Source organism: Rana temporaria, chromosome 9 (assembly GCF_905171775.1).
Source record: "Rana temporaria chromosome 9, aRanTem1.1, whole genome shotgun sequence".
NCBI lineage: Eukaryota > Metazoa > Chordata > Amphibia > Anura > Ranidae > Rana > Rana temporaria.
Genome location: NC_053497.1, coordinates 34,993,833 through 35,012,655, shown reverse-complemented (window position 1 = coordinate 35,012,655; position 18,823 = coordinate 34,993,833). Strand labels below are relative to the sequence as shown.

The following is an 18,823-nucleotide window of genomic DNA, read 5'->3' as shown; positions in this document are numbered from 1 at the left end:
AGGAATGTGAAGTGGGAGGGGCTGGAGGAGACCCCATCTCCTGATTTCAGCATAGGTGTCCCTGCTGCGAGACGCCACAGAGCTGGAGACACAGTGGGTAACACTATCCGTTTCCCATTCTCCCCACCCCCCCAGAAAGGAGTAAGAGAAGGGGGAAAAAATAAGAATACATGGAAGGGAGAGGAAATAAGGGGGAGGAACAAAGAAAAAGGGAGAGAAAGAATAAGAAAAAGAACAAGAAAGAGGGCTAGAGAGAGGGATGAGGGGGGCAAGAAATTAGGCTAGAGAGCCATAAAAGGGAAAGAAAAGAGAACAAAGAGAGAGTAGTACATCCTAAAATGTACCGTAAGGGGTTTTAATACTGTACGAGTGGAAGCGACTCAGGGAGCGCTAAAAGTATGTGGGTTAGGGACACAAATTACTTGTCTTGCCTTGGGTGCTGACAACCCACGCTACGAAAATTTTACTGTTGGGGGTCCCCACAACTTTGGAAATGTTATTAAGGGGTCACGGCTCTAGAAAGGTTGAGAACCACTGGTTTAGATCAAAGCATATTAATGTGTTAGAATGGCCCAGTCAAAGTCCAGACCTAAATCCAATTGAGAATCTGTGGCAAGACTTGAAAATTACTGTTCACAGACGCTCTCCATCCAATCTGACAGAGCTTGAGATATTTTGCAAAGAAGAATATGCAAAAATGTCACTCTCTAGATGTGCAAAGCTGGTAGAGACATCCCCAAAAAGACTTGCAGCTGTAATTGCAGTGAAAGGCGGTTCTACAAAATATTGACTGAATACAAATGTACCTCACACTTTTCACATATTTATTTGTAAAAAAAACTTTGAAAACCATTTATCATTTTCCTTCCACTTCACAATTATGTGCCACTTTGTGTTGGTCTATCACATAAAATCCCAATAAAATACATTTACGTTTTTGCTTGTAACATGACAAACTTTGGAAAATTTCAAGGGGTATGAATACTTTTTCAAAGCGCTTTATATCAAAAATCTCTAAAAATAAAAATATTGGATATACTGGGGTAGATTCAGAGAGAAGATACGACGGCGTATCTCCTGAGTCCATCCTATGATTAAGCAACGTTGACAGTTGCGATACGCGTGAGGACGTTGGAGGGCTGTTGGTGACGTCACCCGCTTGCGGCCGCAGAGCGGGAGACACAGGACTACACACACGCCGCTGTTATGCTGATCTTACAGCACTGTTTGTAAGTGAATATATTTTTTTCATTAAATACTGTTTGTAATCCTACACTATGGAGGCATTCCTTTGCTTTATTTTGAGAGTCATCGCGCTGAGCCTGTAAATATACTGGAGTGGATCGTTCTGTTGATGGTGGGAGATACTATTGGGAAACCACTTCTATAGGCTATTTATTAGCCTCCTTGAGGTAAGGGGCTAGCACGCTTATTTTCTGGTCACCGTGGAGGATCTGGCTGACTGCAATCACAACTACTCTGCATGTCACATTAAACCAGAGCACAGATGCACTTTATGAACTTTATTTATTAGCCACTGGATTTTTTCACTTTTGCACGATTTGTGCACTGGATACTGACTTTTATCCTATAGTCTTATTGGTACTTTTTTTACACAGGGATTCTCGTGTGGATTTTATATTTTTATATTTGTATATATATAATATTTTTTCACTTTTTTGCATTTTTTTGAATTGTTTTTTATCCACGGATTCACTCACCTTTACTTGCATCAATTGCATCATTTTTGTGGACAGTTATAGATTGGATATATATTTATTTATTTATTTGCTTAGTTGCACATTGCACTATCTATGGATGAAGCACTGTTTGGATTATTATTACTTGAAGGATTTATTATATACACAGTTTGAAGTTTGTTATCTATTGACTACTGTGCTGTCACTAGCACATTGGTCACATATTATTTTTCATTATATTTTTTTCACTCTCAATATCCTCCACTTTATGGTTATTTTTGTTGGATGGTATTTCGGTCTAAGAGTGATACACTGCTAATCAGTACCAGGAGGCAGAGTTTATTACATTACTATATTAGTGATTGTTTGTTGCAAGCGCCACCTCATCCCCCATTTTATCATTTACTGTCAGTGTGTGAGCACTATTGGTGGTGGCTGCTGCATTTGATTATATATTTTAATTATTTGGTTTATCTTGGCTAGGTTGGTTTGCGCATTAGTTCCCCCCTTATTTCGTATCTCCTGATACGCCGGCGTATCTCTGAGTCCGGCCGTCGTATCTATGCGCCTGATTCATAGAATCAGGTTACGCATAGATCTCCCTAAGATCCGACAGGTGTAAGTGACTTACACCGTCGGATCTTAGGCTGCAATTCCAGGCCGGCCGCTAGGTGGTATTATTACGCGCGGAATATGCAAATGAGGAGTTACGCCGATTCAGAAACGAACGACCGCCCGGCGCTTTTTTTTTACGTCGTTTGCGTTCGGCTTTTTCCAGCGTATAGTTACCCCTGCTATATGAGGCGTAGCTAATGTTAAAGCGGTGGTTCCCCTAAAAATAAACTTTTAACATTGCTTTTCCCACATTAATTACGATTAGAATCGGCTGGTTTTATTAAAAAAAAAACGTCCGTACATACCGTTTGCTATATTCGTTCCCACCGCCACTTCCGGGTACGATGCTGGCGGTGGGCGTTCCTAATTGATGGACAGGCATCCGACCGACGCATACATCGCGTCACGAGATGCCGAAAGAAGCCGAACGTCGGTGCGGCTCTATACGGCGCATGCGCACCGACATTCGGCTTCTTTCGGCATCTCGTGACGCGATGTATGCGTCGGTCGGATGCCTGTCCATCAATTAGGAACGCCCACCGCCAGCATCGTACCTGTGGCGGTGGGAACGAATATAGCAAACGGTATGTACGGACGTTTTTTTTTTAATAAAACCAGCCGATTCTAATCGTAATTAATTTGGGAAAAGCAATGTTAAAAGTTTATTTTTAGGGGAACCACCGCTTTAAGTATGGCCGTCGTTCCCGCGCCGAGTTTTGAAATTTTAAGTCGTTTGCGTAAGTCTTTCGCAAATACGCATGGACGTAATTTACGTTCACGTCGAAACCAATGACGTCCTTGCGACGTCATTTAGAGCAATGCACACTGGGATACAGGGCTGGACTGGGACAGAAATTTGGCCCTGGACTTCATCCAGACTGGCCCACTTTGACAGGTCTCTCCCATGGTGGCCGGACAACTCCCGCACCCCCCCGGCCACCCAAGCCCCCTCTCCCCCTTCACTAGCCACTAGCCGTTCTACTTTATTAGAGTAGAAGGGCTGGTACTGTTCCTCTTTTAGGCAATACCAGTGGGGAAGCTAGACATTATTTCACCCGGGGCAAAGAATCAGATTGGTGCCCCCCCCATGGAACAAGATTAGGTAGAAGTGAGAAACTCCCAGGCCATAGCTGTTGAGCCAGCTGTCTGTCCCCTCCCCCCATGATCCTCTGTCATCCCCCCTGCTCCTCTGTTCCCCCCAGGTGAGCGCTGCGGGGAGGGAGAGACAGAGGAGGGGGGCGGCAGTCCGCTGTCACTGAAGCCGGCCCACTGAGCCATCGGCCCACCGGGAAACTCCCTGTAGTCCCAATGGCCAGTCCATCCCTGCTGGGATATGTACACGGACAGCACATGCGCTGTTCGTAAAAAACGTCAATCACATCAGGTCAACACACATTAACATAAAACACGCCCCCCTTCCACATTTGAATTACGCAGCCTTACGCCGCAACAGATACGTTACGCCGCCGTAACTAAGGACGCAAGTTCTTTGTGAATAAAGAACTCGCGCCCCAAAGTTAGAGCGGCGTAACGTATCTCAGATACATTACGCCGGGCGGACAGATACGCCGAGGTATCTGAATCCAGCCCACTGTATATATATATCATGGCAAATATTTCACTATTGCTCTTCACATTGGGATAAGTAGACAGAATTGACCTAAAACAGACTACCCGGGACCTCACTGCACCTCCTGATTGTTTGTGACCAGCAGGCCCACCCTGATGAGTCTCTGCATGGAAAGGGAGGGAGAGATGACACTGATAGGAGGGACAGAAGAGTCAGAGCCTATTATAAGAACTGACATGAAAGGAGAACCTGTCTCTCCCCTTCTTTACTTGACATCCTGATCAATACCGCTCGATGGCCTTTGAAAGAGATGCTTAACATGGATTCTGTCCATTTGGATGACACCCTCTAGAGAATCGGGGAGGCAGGGACAGGAACCTCCTCATCTCTCAGAACATCACAGACCCCATTTTGTTTATCTGAACAGCCAGCTCTGTTTTCTCCTTCAGTCTCGTCTTTAGAGACCAAAAACTGGAATGAAATCTAAAGGGACTGTCCGGCAATACAAAGGCGTATATTCACCACCCCAATTATGGCTGCAACATTTACCTCACAGGTGCCCTCCTTCAACCAACCCACGTAGATTTATTTAATAAGGAAGTCACCGATAAAAAACAGATTTCAATCAACTAATCTGATATCTGATTGGCTGATCTCTTTTATGTCATCTGTGCTTTCCCTTTCATCTATATAGAGCTTTTAGATAAGGAGGGGTGGGGGAACTAAGGCGGCCTTTTCTTTTTTACCATTGAGTTTTTATTGAGAGTTTTCATGTTGATTACATTAAACACAATAGCATATTTGGAACTCCGACTTTTCTTAAAGTGGTTGTAAACCCTTAAAAAAAATTTAACATTAGATTGATGCTCATTTTGTCAAGGAGAATCGGGTGTTTTTTTTTAAATCGAAGCCGTACTTACCGTTTTAGAGATAGATCTTCTCCGCCGCTTCCGGGTATGGTCTTTGGGACTGGGCGTTCCTATTTGATTGACAGGCTTCCGACGGTCGCATACATCACGTCACGAGTAGCCGAAAGAAGCCGAACGTCGGTGCGGCTTTATACGGCGCCTGCGCACCGTCGTTCGTCTACTTTCAGAAAATCGTGACGCGATGTATGCGACCGTCGGAAGCCTGTCGGAAGCCTGTCAATCAAATAGGAACGCCCAGTCCCACAGCCCATACCCGGAAGCGGCGGAGAAGATCTATCTCTAAAACGGTAAGTACTGCTTCGATTTAAAAAAAACTACCCGATTGCCCTTGACAAAACGAGCCTCAATCTAATGTTAAAAATTAACTTTTTGGGTGAACCTCCACTTTAAGCTCTGTACACACGATCAGTCCATCCGATGAGAACGGTCTGATGGACCGTTGTCATAGGTTAACCGATGAAGCTGACTGATGGTCAGTCGTGCCTACACACCATCGGTTAAAAAAACGATCGTGTCAGAACGCGGTGACGTAAAACACAACGGCGTGCCGAAAAAAACGAAGTTCAATGCTTCCAAGCATGCGTCGACTTGATTCTGAGCATGCATGGATTTTTAACTGATGGTTGTGCCTACTAACGATCGTTTTTTTCCCATCGGTTAGGAATCCATCGGTTAAATTTAAAACAAGTTGGCTTTTTTTTAACCGATGGTTAAATAACCGATGGCGCCCACACACGATCGGTTTGGACCGATGAAAACGGTCCATCAGAGCATTTTCATCAGTTTAACAGATCGTGTGTACGCGGCCTTATGCCGCGTACACACGACCGTTTTTAATGTCATGGAAAAAGTGAAGTTTTTCTTGACGTGATCCTTGTCAAGCCTGCCTTGCATACACACGATCGTAAAAAAAAAAATGCTTGAGCGAAGCGCGGTGACGTACAACACGTACAACGGCACTATAAAGGGGAAGTTCCATTACCTGTAGGTACAAGAAATATCCCCTAAACCTACATGGTTTAGGAGATATTTTCAAAAGCTATGCACCGATGTCTACGGCTCACAGGCGCACTGAGCGTGCCGCTTCTTACGGCGATAATGCCGTTAGTGGCGGCACCCGCAGGCATGCACGGGAGTGACGTCATCCGGCTCCGACGCTGTAATTGGCCGGAGCCGCGATACCCGGAAGTCACTCTGGAAGACATGGCGGCGACGGAGGAGACGAACAAGGTCGGCTGCGGGGGATTCGATCTCAGGTAAATACTTCATAATAAGCTAGTATGTTTTGTTTTTTGGGGTTAACTTCCTCTTTAACAGATGATAGTATACATAATAGATATAATAATACATCAAAATTGTAAAGTGGTCCTTGAGTTCCTAAAACAGACATGGGGGGAAGTGGGGTTATATAAAGGTACACCTGGACTTGTAGGTGTGCGCACAGGGTATGCCTAGGCACACCCTAATCACCCTGTGTGGCACAGATTCCCCCTGTTTATAGCCCTAATATTTCATCAAAGCCCCCTAACGGGGCTCCTAAAAAAATTGTAAAAAAAAAGAATAAAAAAAAATTATTGTAATAAATTATTAGAAATAAAAACTACTGACACCAATGCCTGCCCTAGTGACACCATGCACTGCCCTACTGACACCAATGCCTGCCCTAGTGAAACCATGCACTGCCCTACTGACACCAATCCCTGCCCTAGTGAAACCATGCACTGCCCTACTGACACCAATGCCTGCCCTAGTGACACCATGCACTGCCCTAGTGACACCAATGCCTGCCCTAGTGACACTGTTAGTGTAAATACACATTCACACACACATGTGTGTTTGAGCTTTGAGGTGCACACCCTAATGCAATAGACTGTGCACACCTATGGTTGGTTCCTAGACAGAAAAACACGTGCCATGTATTTTGAACTCCATTATGATAGCACTGATGATATGCACACAAGCGCGATATACTCTGCTGAAATGAATGGTGGGTGCAGAAATGCACAGTGCTCCCCTTGTCAGTGAAGGTGGGTAACCCTCAGGGCTGGACTGGGACAAAAATTTGGCCCTGGACTTCATCCAGACTGGCCCACTTTGACATCTCTCTCCTATGGCGGCCAGACAACTCCCGCCCCCCCCGGCCACCCAAGCCCCCTCTCCCCCTTCACTAGCCACTAGCCGTTCTACTTTATTAGAGTAGAACGGCTGGTATTGGTACTCTTATAGGCAGTACCAGTGGGGAAGCTAGACATTATTTCACCCGGGACAAAGAATCAGTTCGGTACCCCCCCCTTATGGGACAAGATTAGGCAGAAGTGAGAAACTCCCAGGCCATAGCTGTTGAGTCAGCTGCCTGTCCCCTCTTCCCATGCTCCTCTGTCATCCCCCCTGCTCCTCTGGTCCTCCCCCTGATTCTCTGTTCCCCCCAGGTGAGCGATGCGGGGAGGGAGAGGAGGTGAGCTCTGCGGCCCACTCAGCCATCGGCCCACCGGGAAACTCCATGTAGTCCCAATGGTCAGTCCATCCCTGGTAACCCTTAAAGAGACACTGTCACTTCTCCCATTAATGGCAAAGCCATAGTGTTTGTGAACCCATTAATATTCCCCTCTTAAGCAATTCTCCTGCTGTTCCTTTCTCCTTCCATCCCAGCTGGCCCCAAAATCCCCGCTGTTGGCTGGTGTCAGAGCCTAGAAGGAGTGATGATTTCATCCACGACATCTCGTGTCACTGTTTGGGCCTAGAGATTGGCAACTAGGCCTCTTGACTGTAACTCGGGAGGAGGTGACTTGATCGCTCATACCCTAAAGCAGTGGTCTCCAAACTGCGGTCCGTGGGCCAGCTATGGCCCTTTGTTTTGTCTTTATCTGGCCCTTGGGACAATTTTTCTCCCTCTGACATAGCTCCCAACTGTCCCTTAGTTCGAAGAGACTGTCCCTGATTTGGAGCAATGTCCCTCTTTCCTCCTCATTTGTCCCTTATTTTGGTCTGATCTATATAGTTGTATATAAAATGCACTTTCTATCTATCAGAAAAATGTTTTCCAGCCCTAAACCTTTCATCTGATTTCTAAATTTCTGCATTTGTAAATTCCAAAAGCCAATTTAATGGAATATAGTGGTAAATAAGCACTTGTGGGTTTACCCAATCTTGTTTTTTTTAGTACAATACTCCTTTAAGGGGGCGTGGCAGGGGGTGTGTCCTATTCCTTCATACTTTTGCTGATAGGTGTCACTCATTCCCATCTCAAAAAGTTGGGAGGTATGCTCTGACATCAACAATGGGGCATTATTCCTCCCACTGACACTTATGATGGAGCATAAATTCTTCATCTGATGGCAATGATGGGGGACTATTCCTTCCACTGACACCAAAGATAGGACACTACTCCTTCCACTGACACCAAAGATAGGACACTACTCCTTTCACTGACACCAAAGATAGGACACTACTCCTTTCACTGACACCAAAGATAGGACACTACTCCTTCCACTGATACCAGCGATGGAGCACTATTTCTCCCACTGACACCAAATATTTGGGCACTATTCCTCCCACAAATACTAATGACTGGGCACTATTCCTCCCACAAATACTAATGACTGGGCACTATTCCTCTTCCACCTAACCATAGGAGTGCTATGTAATTATTTTATTCCCACTGGCCATCAAGCCTGAGGCATTACCTACTCCCATTGGCCTCCCACTGGCCACAGTATAGCCTCCTAAAGTCTGAAGGACAGTAAACTGGCCCTTGGTTTAGAAAGTTTGGAGACTCCTGCCTAAAGCATTGCAAATTTTGCTCTGACTACACGGTGGGGATCATTGAAAAGCAATGCCTTGTACACACGATCGGATTTTCCGTCGGGATAAACTCCGACGGATTTTTCCGACAAAATTCTGAGTTAGGTCGGCGTATCTACTCATACGCCGACCTAACATTACCTGTAAGACTGTGTTATTAAAGTTCATGTAAAGGCAGGCGTCCCAATACTTTTGGTAATATATTGTATATTGTATATTGTGGTAATATATTGTATGTATTTTGTATATTGTATATTTTGGTAATATATTGTATGTATTTTGTATATTGTATATTTTGGTAATATATTGTATGTATTTTGTATATTGTATATTTTGGTAATATATTGTATGTATTTTGTATATTGTATATTTTGGTAATATATTGTATGTATTTTGTATATTGTATATTTTGGTAATATATTGTATGTATTTTGTATATTGTATATTTTGGTAATATATTGTATGTATTTAGGCCAAAATGGTAGAGAAGGTCTTCAGTATTTACAAAGAGAAGGAACACAAGCTTGGAGAGAATGTATGGCTTTTGTCTGGAGGTTTATCCCCGGGTCCCAAGGTTATAGTATTAAGTATTTTACTATAGGTATGCCAATGATTTATGAGCATTTAATAGAAACAACAAATTACACAGAAGTAGAAAGTGGTAACCACCCAACAAATCTAGATTGCTTGTATTTAATGGAGAGTTTTTTGAAAATGCCTTAGTTCCTCGTTCCTGTTATACAGTATCTGCAAATGTAATCATCTGTCTCTACACACCAATTCCATATACAAAGATCCGTACGGAAGGCGGAGCCACTTGTCAATTATCACATAAACAATGTTGCTGGTGTTACTTGCTTCTCTTTTAAAAACTGTAGACTATCTGTAGACTATTTTGTCTTGTTCCCCTCTGTATGTTAGAAGATGTCATCTTTCATATGTAATAAGTAGTAACTATGGGCCAGATTCACAAAGAGATACGACGGTGTATCTCCAGATACACCATCGTATCTCTGACTTACACTGGTCCTATCTATGCGCCTGATTCATAGAATCAGTTACGCATAGATATGGCTAAGATCCGACAGTGTTACACTGTGTTACACTGTCGGATCTTATTTTCAATTTGAAAATGGCGCCGGGGGCGTTCCCGCTGATTTACGTTGAATAATATGTAAATCAGCGAGATACGCAAATTCACGAACGTACGCGGACCCGACGCAGTGTTGTTACGACGTTTCCGTAGCGGCTTTCTAGGCGTATACTTACCCCTGCTTCTATGAGGCGCAGCCAATGTTAAGTATAGCCGTCGTTTCCGCGTCGCTTTTAAATTTTCTTACGTCGTTTGCGTACGCCGATTCAGAAACACGCGCGTCGCAAGTTACGCTCACGTCGAAACCACTGACGTCCTAGCGACGTCAGTGGGAGCAATGCACGCCGGGAAATTCCGCGGACGGCGCATGCTCATTTAAATCGGCGCGGGAACGCGCCTGATTTAAATAGTACACTCCCCCTAGCCGCGGAATTTGAATTCCGCTGGGGGATTTATGATCCGCCGCCGCAAGTTTGGAGGTAAGTGGTTTGTGAATTACCCACTTGCCTCGCAAACTTGCGGGAGCGGATCTTAAATCAGGTAGATCGAGCGGATCTAAAGATCCGCTGATCTACGTGAATCTGGCCCTATATCATTTCAGCTTCTTGTGTGTTCATTTTTGCTTCAATTAGCATTAAAAATTTCTGTTGCATTGGATTAATCTCAAAATTACACTTTATGACATACTGATACACACATAAATAGACAGTAAACAAAAATATATATATATATATATAATAATAATAATAATAATAATATATCATTTATTTATTTTGTTTACTTTATATGGCTTAAGCAAAGTCTTACAGTAAAGTTAATATAACTATATGCATGTACTTTGTTATATTTATCTATACCACAGAACTTTTGTCCGGCTGTACTACAGAGAACATTGGACCATGTGTGTTACTGCAACTTCCAGCATTTAATTAGGTAGCTGTTTTGATATGTAACTCCTGATACAACATATCATCTATAAAATGATGCAAGGACTCTATGCCACAGCAATGTACATGGCAATCCTAAAATTTATAATGGATGATGATGCCCTGTATGCCTGATTCTGGTAATATACCAAGTGATGCCCTATATTACTGACTCTACGAATGTACCAAGTGATGCCCTGTATTCCTGTCTCTAGTAATGTACCAAGGGATGCCCTGTATTCCTGATTCTGGTAATAAACCAAGTGATGCCCTGTATCTCTGACTCCAGCAATGTGCCAAGTGATGCCCTGTATCTCTGACTCCAGCAATGTACCAAGTGATGCCCTGTATCCCTGACCCCAGCAATGTACCAAGTGATGCCCTGTATTCCTGACCCCAGCAATGTACCAAGTGATGCCCTGTATCCCTGACCCCAGCAATGTACCAAGTGATGCCCTGTATTCCTGACCCCAGCAATGTACCACGTGATGCACTGTATCCCTGACTCCAGCAATGTAGCAAGTAATGCCCTGTATTCCTGACCCCAGCAATGTACCACGTGATGCCCTGTATTCCTGACCCCAGCAATGTACCATGTGATGCACTGTATCCATGACTCCAGCAATGTAGCAAGTAATGCCATGTATTCCTGACTTCAGTATTGCACCAAGTGGTGCCCTGTATTCCGGACTCCAGCAATGTAATAAATGATACCCTGTACTCCTGATTTTAGCAATGTACCAAGTGCTATCGTGTATCCCTGACTCCAGTACTGTACCAAGTGATTACCTGTATTCCTGACTCCAGTTCTGTACCAAGTGATGCCCTGTATTCCTGATTTCAGCAATGTGCCAAGTGATGCCTGGTATCCCAGACTCTGGTAATGGACCAAATGATGCCCTGGTACTCCTGATTCCAGCAATATACTGAGTGATGCCCTGCATTCCTGACTCTGGTAATGTATCAAGTGATGCCCTATACTCCTGATCCTGGTAATGTACCAAGTGATGCCCTGTACTCCTCACCCTGGTAATGTACCAAGTGATGCCCTGTTCTCCTGACCCAGGTAGTGTACCAAGTGATGCCATGTACTCCTGACTCTGGTAATGTACCAAGTGATGCCCTGTACTCCTGACTCTGGTAATGTACCAAGTGATGCCCTGTACTCCTGACTCTGGTAATGTACCAAGTGATGTCCTGTATGCCTGATGCTGGTAATGTACCAAGTGATGCCCTGTACTCCTGACTCTGGTAATGTACCAAGTGATGCCCTGTACTCTGATCCTGGTAATGTACCAAGTGATGCCATGTACTCTGATCCTGGTAATGTACCAAGTGATGTCCTGTATTCCTGACTCTGGTAATGTACCAAGTGATGCCCTGTATGCCTGATGCTGGTAATGTACCAAGTGATGCCCTGTACTCCTGACTCTGGTAATGTACCAAGTGATGCCCTGTACTCCTGACTCTGGTAATGTACCAAGTGATGCCCTGTATGCTTGATGCTGGTAATGTACCAAGTGATGTCCTGTATTCCTGACTCTGGTAATGTACCAAGTGATGCCCTGTACCCTGACCCTGGTAATGTACCAAGTGATGTCCTGTACTCCTGACTCTGGTGATGTACCAAGTGATGCCCTGTACTCTGACTCTGGTAATGTACCAAGTGATGCCCGGTAGTCTTGACCCTGGTAATGTACCAAGTGATGCCCTGTACTCCTGACCCTGGTAATGTACCAAGTGATGCCCTGTATGCCTGATGCTGGTAATGTACCAAGTGATGCCCTGTACTCCTGACCCTGGTAATGTACCAAGTGATGCCCTGTATGCCTGATGCTGGTAATGTACCAAGTGATGCCCTGTACTCCTGACCCTGGTAATGTACCTAGTGGTGTCCTGTACTCCTGACCCTGGTAATGTACCAAGTGATGTCCTGTACTCCCGACTCTGGTGATATACCAAGTGATGCCCTGTACTCTGACCCTGGTAATGTACCAAGTGATGCCCTGTACTCTTGACCCTGGTAATGTACCAAGTGATGCCCTGTATGCCTGATGCTGGTAATGTACCAAGTGATGCCCTGTACTCCTGACCCTGGTAATGTACCAAGTGATGTCCTGTATGCCTGATGCTGGTAATGTACCAAGTGATGTCCTGTAGTCTTCACCCTGGTAATGTACCAAGTGATGCCATGTATGCCTGATGCTGGTAATGTACCAAGTGATGCCCTGTACTCTGACCCTGGTAATGTACCAAGTGATGCCCTGTACTTCTGACACTGGTAATGTACCAAGTGATGCTCTGTACTCTTCACCCTGGTTTTGTACCAAGTGATGCCCTGTACTCTTGACCCTGGTAATGAACCAAGTGATGCCCTGTATGCCTGATGCTGGTAATGTACCAAGTGATGTCCTGTATTCTTGGCTCCAGTTATGTATCAAGTGATGCCTTGTAATTTCGAACTCATTGTGATGTCCTCCCAACTCCATCAAGGGCTTGTTGGCCCCAGAAATGCCACCCATCCCTAACTCAAAAGCCATTGGCCAAAGTAAAGACCAAGATAAAAAGTGCATTAACCTATCAAAACCAACAAGAATCCAACTTTCGCTGCTCCCATCAAACGAATCTGCTGAAATCTGAAAATCGAAACCTGTTTAGGTAACCACTTATCACTTTTATGCCCAAATTCTGTAAGTCTCCTTCCTCATCCTCAGACTGATAAACCAGGAATAATTACAGAATAAAGAATTATTTCAAATCAGCTATCCTGAAGCAGCATACTTTTGAAAATAAGCCTGGAAATAGAGAGAAGGAGTGGTGAATCCCCTGAACAGCCTCCCTGCAGAGGTGGTAACATAGTGATCATCAGTTACTTACGGATGAGATGGATGCTTCTCTGTTTGGGTGACTGGCATGTCAAGCCAGGCTAACTCTAAGTAATCCATGTGGAGGGTAGACGAAGAATCCTTCCTGGGCAGACAAGACCCCAAGCTGTGAAGAGCCTCCTGCACTGAGAGATAGAAGAGCCGGACCACTCGCCCTCCCTCCCTCCCTCCTCTCTGGATTTGCATAGAGTCAGCTGTAAGGGGGGGACCAGACACATAATTGGAGATGCACACGCATTGGTCTGTAGGGAAATATTAAGCAGTTTAACAGTAATAATAATTATAGTGTGCAAATTAAGAGGCCGGATCCATCCCCCAACGTGTAAGCTCTGTGATGGATTGTTTAGTACACAATTTAATGGCACTTAAAGAGTAGAATGTCACATGGAATGTCCCCAACCCATTTATTTTTAACAGACTTTATCGAATGCAGTGGGCTGTAATTTGGAAGTACAGTAAAGCTGGCCATACACCATTATGCCGCGTACACACCATCGGAAATTCCGACAACAAATGTTCGATGTGAGCGTTTGGCCGTAAATTCCGACCGTGTGTAGGCTCCATGAGACATTTACTGTTGGAATTTCCGACAAGAGCTGGTTCTCAATTTTTCCGACAGCAAAAGTGCTTGTCGGAATTTCCGACGCACAAAAATCCTACGCATGCTTGGGATCAATGATCATTTTTCTCGGCTCGTCGTTCGTGTTGTATGTCACCGCGTTCTTGACGTTCCGAATTTACGACAACATTTGTGTGACCGTGTATGCAAGAGCCAAAATTGCGTCTAAAAAAAAAATTCACGGTTTTGTTGTCGAAATTTCCGATCAGTAGAGTTTTGCTCAAAAATGAAAATTTTCAGAAAGTTGTTTTATTTTCTAATAGATAGAGAATTTTTTTTGAATGAAAAAAATTCTAAAGCTGGTCATAGATCATAGGAGTGCGCACAGGGTGTGCCAGATGTGCCCAGGCAAACCCTAATCACCCTTTACAGCACAGATTCCCCTATTTCCCTGGCTCCCTCCTTCCCCCTGCAGGGCTACAAGCTTCCCTCCTCTCCCGCCAGCTGGTCCTGCAAGGATGTTTTAGGATGAGTGAAGGATGGGGCCAGTAAATATGTAATTGACCATCCCCTTCCCTTTCTGAATGAACATCGTGAGTGATCAGTAGTGTGTGTTTGAGCTTTGGGGTGCACACCCTAATGCAAAAGACTGTCATAGGTGGATCGTTTCCCGAATTGATTCTTTGATCCACACAAGCAAGGTGGATAGAGGAATCCTCCCCGCTGCTCTGTAGTATTCTGACAGCAGGGACTCCTCCACTATTAGAATAAACTGATCAGTGCTGCAGCTGACTGGCTGTGTGCGCCGATCAAATTAAAAATTTCCAAACTTTCTGTGGGAATGGCTATAGATGGACCAAAATTTGGCCAACAATCTATCTATTGCCAAATTAACAGAGAATCCTACCTGAACTGTCTTTCTAGGTCAAACTTTCTCAACCTTTCTAGCCTAGAGGAACCTTTAAAATAATTTTCAGGTCTCAGAGAACCTCTTCTAAAATTATTCTTCGGGGATCAGTTGAAAATATGCCACTTCCTTTGGTGATGAGTTGAAAACGCTCCTTGCCTTGGCGGTCAGTAGGAAGAATGCCCCTATATTGGTGGTCAGTAGGAAGAATGCCCCTATATTGGTGGTCAGTAGGAAGAATGCCCCTATATTGGTGGTCAGTAGGAAGAATGCCCCTATATTGGTGGTTAGTATGAAGAATAGACTTTATATTGGAGGCCAGTGTGAAGAATGTCCCTTACATTGATGGTCAGTAGAAAGGATGCCCCTTACATTGGGGGTCAGTGGGAAGAAAGTTCCTTATAATGGTGGTCAGTGGGAAGAAAGTTCCTTATAATGGTGGTCAGTGGGAAGAATGTCCCTTACCTTTGCTGTCAGTGGGAAGAATGTCCCTTACCTTGGGGCTCAGTGGGAAGAATGCTCCTTACATTGGGGATCAGTGGGAAGAATGCCCCTTACATTGGGGGTCAGTGGGGAGAATGTAAGGGGTCAGTGGGAAGAATGCTCCTTACATTGGGGATCAGTGGGAAGAATGCTCCTTACATTGGGGTCAAAGGGAAGAATGCCCCTTACGTTGGGGGCAATGGGAAGAATGCTCCTTACATTGGGAGTCAGTGAGAGGAATGCCATTTACATTGGCGGTCAGTAGGAAGAATACCCTTTATATTAGAGGTCAGTGGGATGAATGTCCCTTACATTAATAATTCATGAAAAAAAAATGTCACTTACAGTACACATTGGTGGTTAGTAAGAAGAATGCTCCGTCACGTGTGGCCATATTAGGCCAACACACGTCACAGGCATCGCTCCCCCCTTTGTACATGAAGCTGTGGGGCTGGGAATCACCCACCGACAGCTCATTGGCCCAGCGCTGACAGCTGACACTGACTAATGGTTACATTATTTGCTAATTCCCGTAAACATTCTTTAGAAATGTCACATTGTATCTCTTGTTACAAGGACATATGTATTTCCTATGTTCCTCAGCTCCATCTAGTGGTCATAATGTGATATTTTCCTACTGCTCACAATAAAAGACTATTCATTAAGTAAAGAAAATAGTCCAAACAACATTTCTTTTTTTTTTGCCCAGTTTTCACAAAACGCACTGGACGAATGGCTATGCAATTTGTTTCTATAAACCCCTACATCTCTAAAACAAGTATAAAGATACCGACTTTTTTCCCTGGTGTGTGTTTGTTCCAAATCGGTGACTCAGAAGTATTGAACACAGACAGCCAGGCAAGCAACATTTTCATAAGGAGGTCAGCAATGGCAGTTTACATAGTTCTGTTACAATGCTTTAAGAGAGATGAAGCCAGTATGTGATTAGGTCATCCAAGCCACCCATTAATTAAATGTCAGTTTTGGGTGGCGTGTAACAGCATCCCATATATCTAGCTCCTTATCATATTTTTATATATTCATATGTATTTCACCCACACCTGACCTCTGGGGATTTACGAGTCCACAGGTAGTTTAATCTGACAGATTAGGGTCAATCGCAAGTGATCGGCTTTTCTCTCCGGGTGACTGTCAGGCCAGAAAAATTAAAGTGGTTGTAAAGATTGAAGGTATTTTTTAACTTAATGCATTCTCTGTATTCTCTGTCAGCATCCCCACCCAACCCCCTAATACTTACCTAAGCCCGATCTCGATTCAGTTTTGTGCCCAAGAGCACCGGCGGTACTCTCTCTCTCTCCCTCCTAACGGGAATCAGTGAGAGCAGTGGTAGCTATTGGCTCCTGCTGCTGTCAATCAAATCCGGTGACAAGCAAGCCAGGGGCGGGGCTGAGCCGCACTGTGTGCGCCAATGGACTCACACAGCGTGGCTCGGGATCCAGCCGGAAAGTGTGCCACTATATGAAGCAGCTACCTGTGGTTGGCACACAAAGAAGATGAGGAGCCCAGAGCTCCAGCGGGGGACATTGCACAGAGCAGGTAAGTGTTACATGTTTGTTATTTAGCCAAAAAAAAAAAAAAACGTTACTGTGACGTTAAATGACAGACTCCGGCCTCAAGTTTTTATAACAATGTGTTCAAAATGTGTGCAGACTATTCTAAGTTACAGAAGACAAAAAAAGTAGTGGGAACAAAAAAGTACAGCAGTAGAAGGTAAAAGGAATAAATTGCATTTTGAAGAAATGTTATCTCTTATGCCGCGTACACACAATCAGAAATTCCAACAAGAAAGGTTTGATGCAAACCATTGGTTGGAAATTCCGACCGTGTGTAGGTTCCATCAGACTTTTTCAGTCGGAATTTCCGATAGCAAAAATTTGAGAGCTGGTTCTCAATTTTTCCAACAAGAAAAGTTATTATCGGAAATTCCGATCGTCTGTATGCAATTCCGACGAGCAAAAAAAACACACGCATGCTCGGAATCAATTTGACGCATGCTCGGAATCATCAAACTTCATTTTTCTCAGCTCGTTGTAGTGTTGTACGTCACCACGTTCTCGACGTTCGGAATTTTGTGTGACCGTGTGTATGCAACACAAGTTTGAGCCAACATTCCGTCGGAAAAAAATCCACGGTTTTCTTGTCGGAATTTCCAAACGCGTTTACGCGGCTTAAGTCAGCACTAAATAAGATAAAAACATTTTTTGCAATTCTTTTTTCATCAATTAAATGTGAAACAATGCATATGAATATTTCCTATAAATTATAACCAATCAGAGCGCTAGACCAGGTTAATGTTACCTGCTTTGTTGGAAATAGGCATGTTAGTTACAGAGCTCAATAGCTGAAGCTCGGATTATCCACACAGATGAATGAGTGACTACTTCTATTTTCTCTCCCTTGTATAGCAACATACAGACAGAGACAGCCTGGAGGGAAAAATATATTGCTTTGCTCTCTCCTAAGCAGTAGCTATAGCTGTATTAAAATGTTTATTTGTAAAATTTGTTGAAAAAAGCTAAAAAACTTTAAAAAAAAAAGACATAGGGCCAGATTCACAGAAGAAGTACGATGGCTTATCTACTGACACTCCGGCGTACTTTCAAATTTGCCGCGTCGTATCTTTAGTTTGAATCCTCCAACCAAGATACGGCGGCTTCTGTCTTTGATCCGACAGGCGTACGGCTTTGTACGCCTTTGGATCGTAGGTGCAATACTTCGGCGCCCGCTGGGTGGAGTTCGCGTCGTTTTCCGCGTCGGGTATGCTAATTATCTTTTTCCGGCGATCCAGGAAGGTACGCGCGGCCGTCGCATTCTCTTACGTCGTCGCTAGTCGGCTTTTCCCGGCGTATAGTTAAAGCTGCTATTTCATGGCGTATAGATAGACTTGCCATGTTAAAGTATGGCCGTCGTTCCCGCGTCGAATTTTGAATTTTTTTATTTTTGCGTAAGTCGTCCGTGAATAGGAAAGGACGTAACGCACGTCTACGTTCAAAAAACGACGTCGGTGCGACGTCATTTCGCGCATAGCATGGTGGGAAATTTCAAAACGGAGCATGCGCAGTACGTTCGGCGCGGGAACGCGCCTAATTTAAATGATCCACGCCCCCTACCCGGATCATTTGAATTAGGCGGGCTTGCGCCGGAGGGATTTACGCTACGCCGCCGCAACTTTAATGGCAAGTGCTTTGTGAATCAAGCACTTGCCCGTAAAACTTGCAGCGGCGTAACGTAAATGCGATACGTTACGCCGCCGCAGATGTACCTAAATCTGGCCCATAATTGCCGACAAACATTACATTTTTCTCTTTAAAGAAGCATATAATCCATATGCAGC

General features: G+C 44.3%; 1 protein-coding gene across 2 annotated transcripts in view; it reads right to left on the bottom strand.

Moving 5' to 3' along the window:
• The window catches only part of LOC120913294 (estrogen-related receptor gamma-like), a 101,043-nt gene that overhangs the window by 60,433 nt on the left and 21,787 nt on the right, over window positions 1-18,823 (bottom strand). Inside the window, exon 1 of one of the 2 annotated variants that reach the window (XM_040323151.1) lies at window positions 13,512-13,784. The exons of the other annotated variant lie outside the window; for it this stretch is intronic. Within the exon in view, the coding sequence (XP_040179085.1) occupies window positions 13,512-13,705 (194 nt within the window). The 5' untranslated portion in view covers window positions 13,706-13,784. Of the gene's footprint in view, window positions 1-13,511; window positions 13,785-18,823 lie in introns of those variants that run through there. 2 annotated transcript variants of the gene reach the window in all.